Below are 1435 nucleotides of genomic sequence, written 5' to 3' on the forward strand. Positions count from 1 at the left end.
AATTCTCCTGCCTCAGCCTCCTGAGTAGCTGGGATTACAGGCACGCACCACCATGCCCAGCTAATTTTTTGTAGTTTTAGTAGAGACGGGGTTTCACCATGTTGACCAGGACGGTCTCGATCTCTTGACCTCGTGATCCACCCGCCTCGGCCTCCCAAAGTGCTGGGATTACAGGCTTGAGCCACCGCGCCCGGCGATTTCTATTTTTTATAGAAAAACGCATTTGTAACTTTTTCTTCCTGTTAGGCATTTCTAAAAGAGAAATGATAGTAGTTGAAATATTCATAGTACTATTTAGCTTTTAGACTAAATATTATTAATCATTGAGTTTCCTGAACAACTTAGTAATTTGAATTTTTGTTTCCAACAGCTGCTAACATTGTGATACAGACTGAACCACCAGTTCCTGTTTCGATTAATAGCAACATAACCAGAGTAGTTCTAGAACCAGATAGCCGAAAAAGAGCTGTGAGTGGTTTGGAAGGTCCACTCACAAAGAAACCTTGGCTGGGAAAGTAAGACAATTTGCTAATTAGTAACATCTAATTGTTTTTGTTGTTGTTTGCATTACTAAATTCATAAAATTTGTCATTAATGATTTTCAAACTAAATGTCTTGAAGTTAGGGTTCCAGGAGACATGTTTAGAATGTCGTAAAAATTAAAAAGTTAACAATATTCATAATAGGTTTTTTTTTGTTTTGTTTTGTTTTTTTTTTTTTGAGACAGTCTTGCTTTTGTCGCCCAGGCTGGAGTGCAATGGCTCGATCTTGGCTCACCACAACCTCTGCCTCCAGGGTTCAAGCAATTCTCCTGCCCCAGCCTTCTGAGTAGCTGGGATCACAGGTGCCCACCACCACGCCTGGCTAATTTTTTCTATTTTTAGTAGAGACAGTTTCACCATGTTGGTCAGGCTGGTCCTGAACTCCTGACCTCAGGTGATCTACCAGCCTCAGCCTCCCAAAGTGCTGGGATTTATAGGAGTGAGCTACTGCACCTGGCCCATTTGTAACTACCTATTTCTATGCCTAACCAAATATTAAAAATTACTGAGACACTGGCAATGGATAGAAAAGAAGAAAAAAAATGAAATAAACGGTTAAAAAAAAAAGTTTAGTACGTTTGCAGAAGTTGAAAATATGCCATTAAAGATGGTATTCTAGCCGGGCATGGTGGCTCATGTCTGTAATCCTAGCACTTTGGGAGACTGAGATGGGCAGATGACCTGAGGTCAGGAGTTTGAGACCAGCCTGACCAACATGGAGAAATTCCATCTCTACTGAAAATACAAAATTAGCCGGCGTGGTGGCAAATGCCTGTAATCCCGGCTACTTGGGAGGCTAAGGCAGAATAATTGCTTGAACCCGGAAGACGGGAGGTTGTAGTGAGCTGAGATCGTGCCACTGCACTTCAGGCTGGGCAACAAGAGCAAAACTC

The 1435-nt window shown here is 41.9% G+C and overlaps 1 protein-coding gene across 2 annotated transcripts in view; it reads left to right on the forward strand.

Moving 5' to 3' along the window:
* RBM27 (RNA binding motif protein 27) overlaps positions 1 to 1435 on the forward strand; it is an 83209-nt gene that overhangs the window by 53265 nt on the left and 28509 nt on the right. For both annotated transcript variants that reach the window (XM_017513230.2, XM_017513231.1), the window contains one exon: positions 371 to 515. In XM_017513230.2, the coding sequence (XP_017368719.1) occupies positions 371 to 515 (145 nt within the window). The remainder of the gene's footprint in view (positions 1 to 370; positions 516 to 1435) is intronic.

Source organism: Cebus imitator, unplaced genomic scaffold (genome assembly GCF_001604975.1).
Source record: "Cebus imitator isolate Cc_AM_T3 unplaced genomic scaffold, Cebus_imitator-1.0 Scaffold489, whole genome shotgun sequence".
NCBI lineage: Eukaryota > Metazoa > Chordata > Mammalia > Primates > Cebidae > Cebus > Cebus imitator.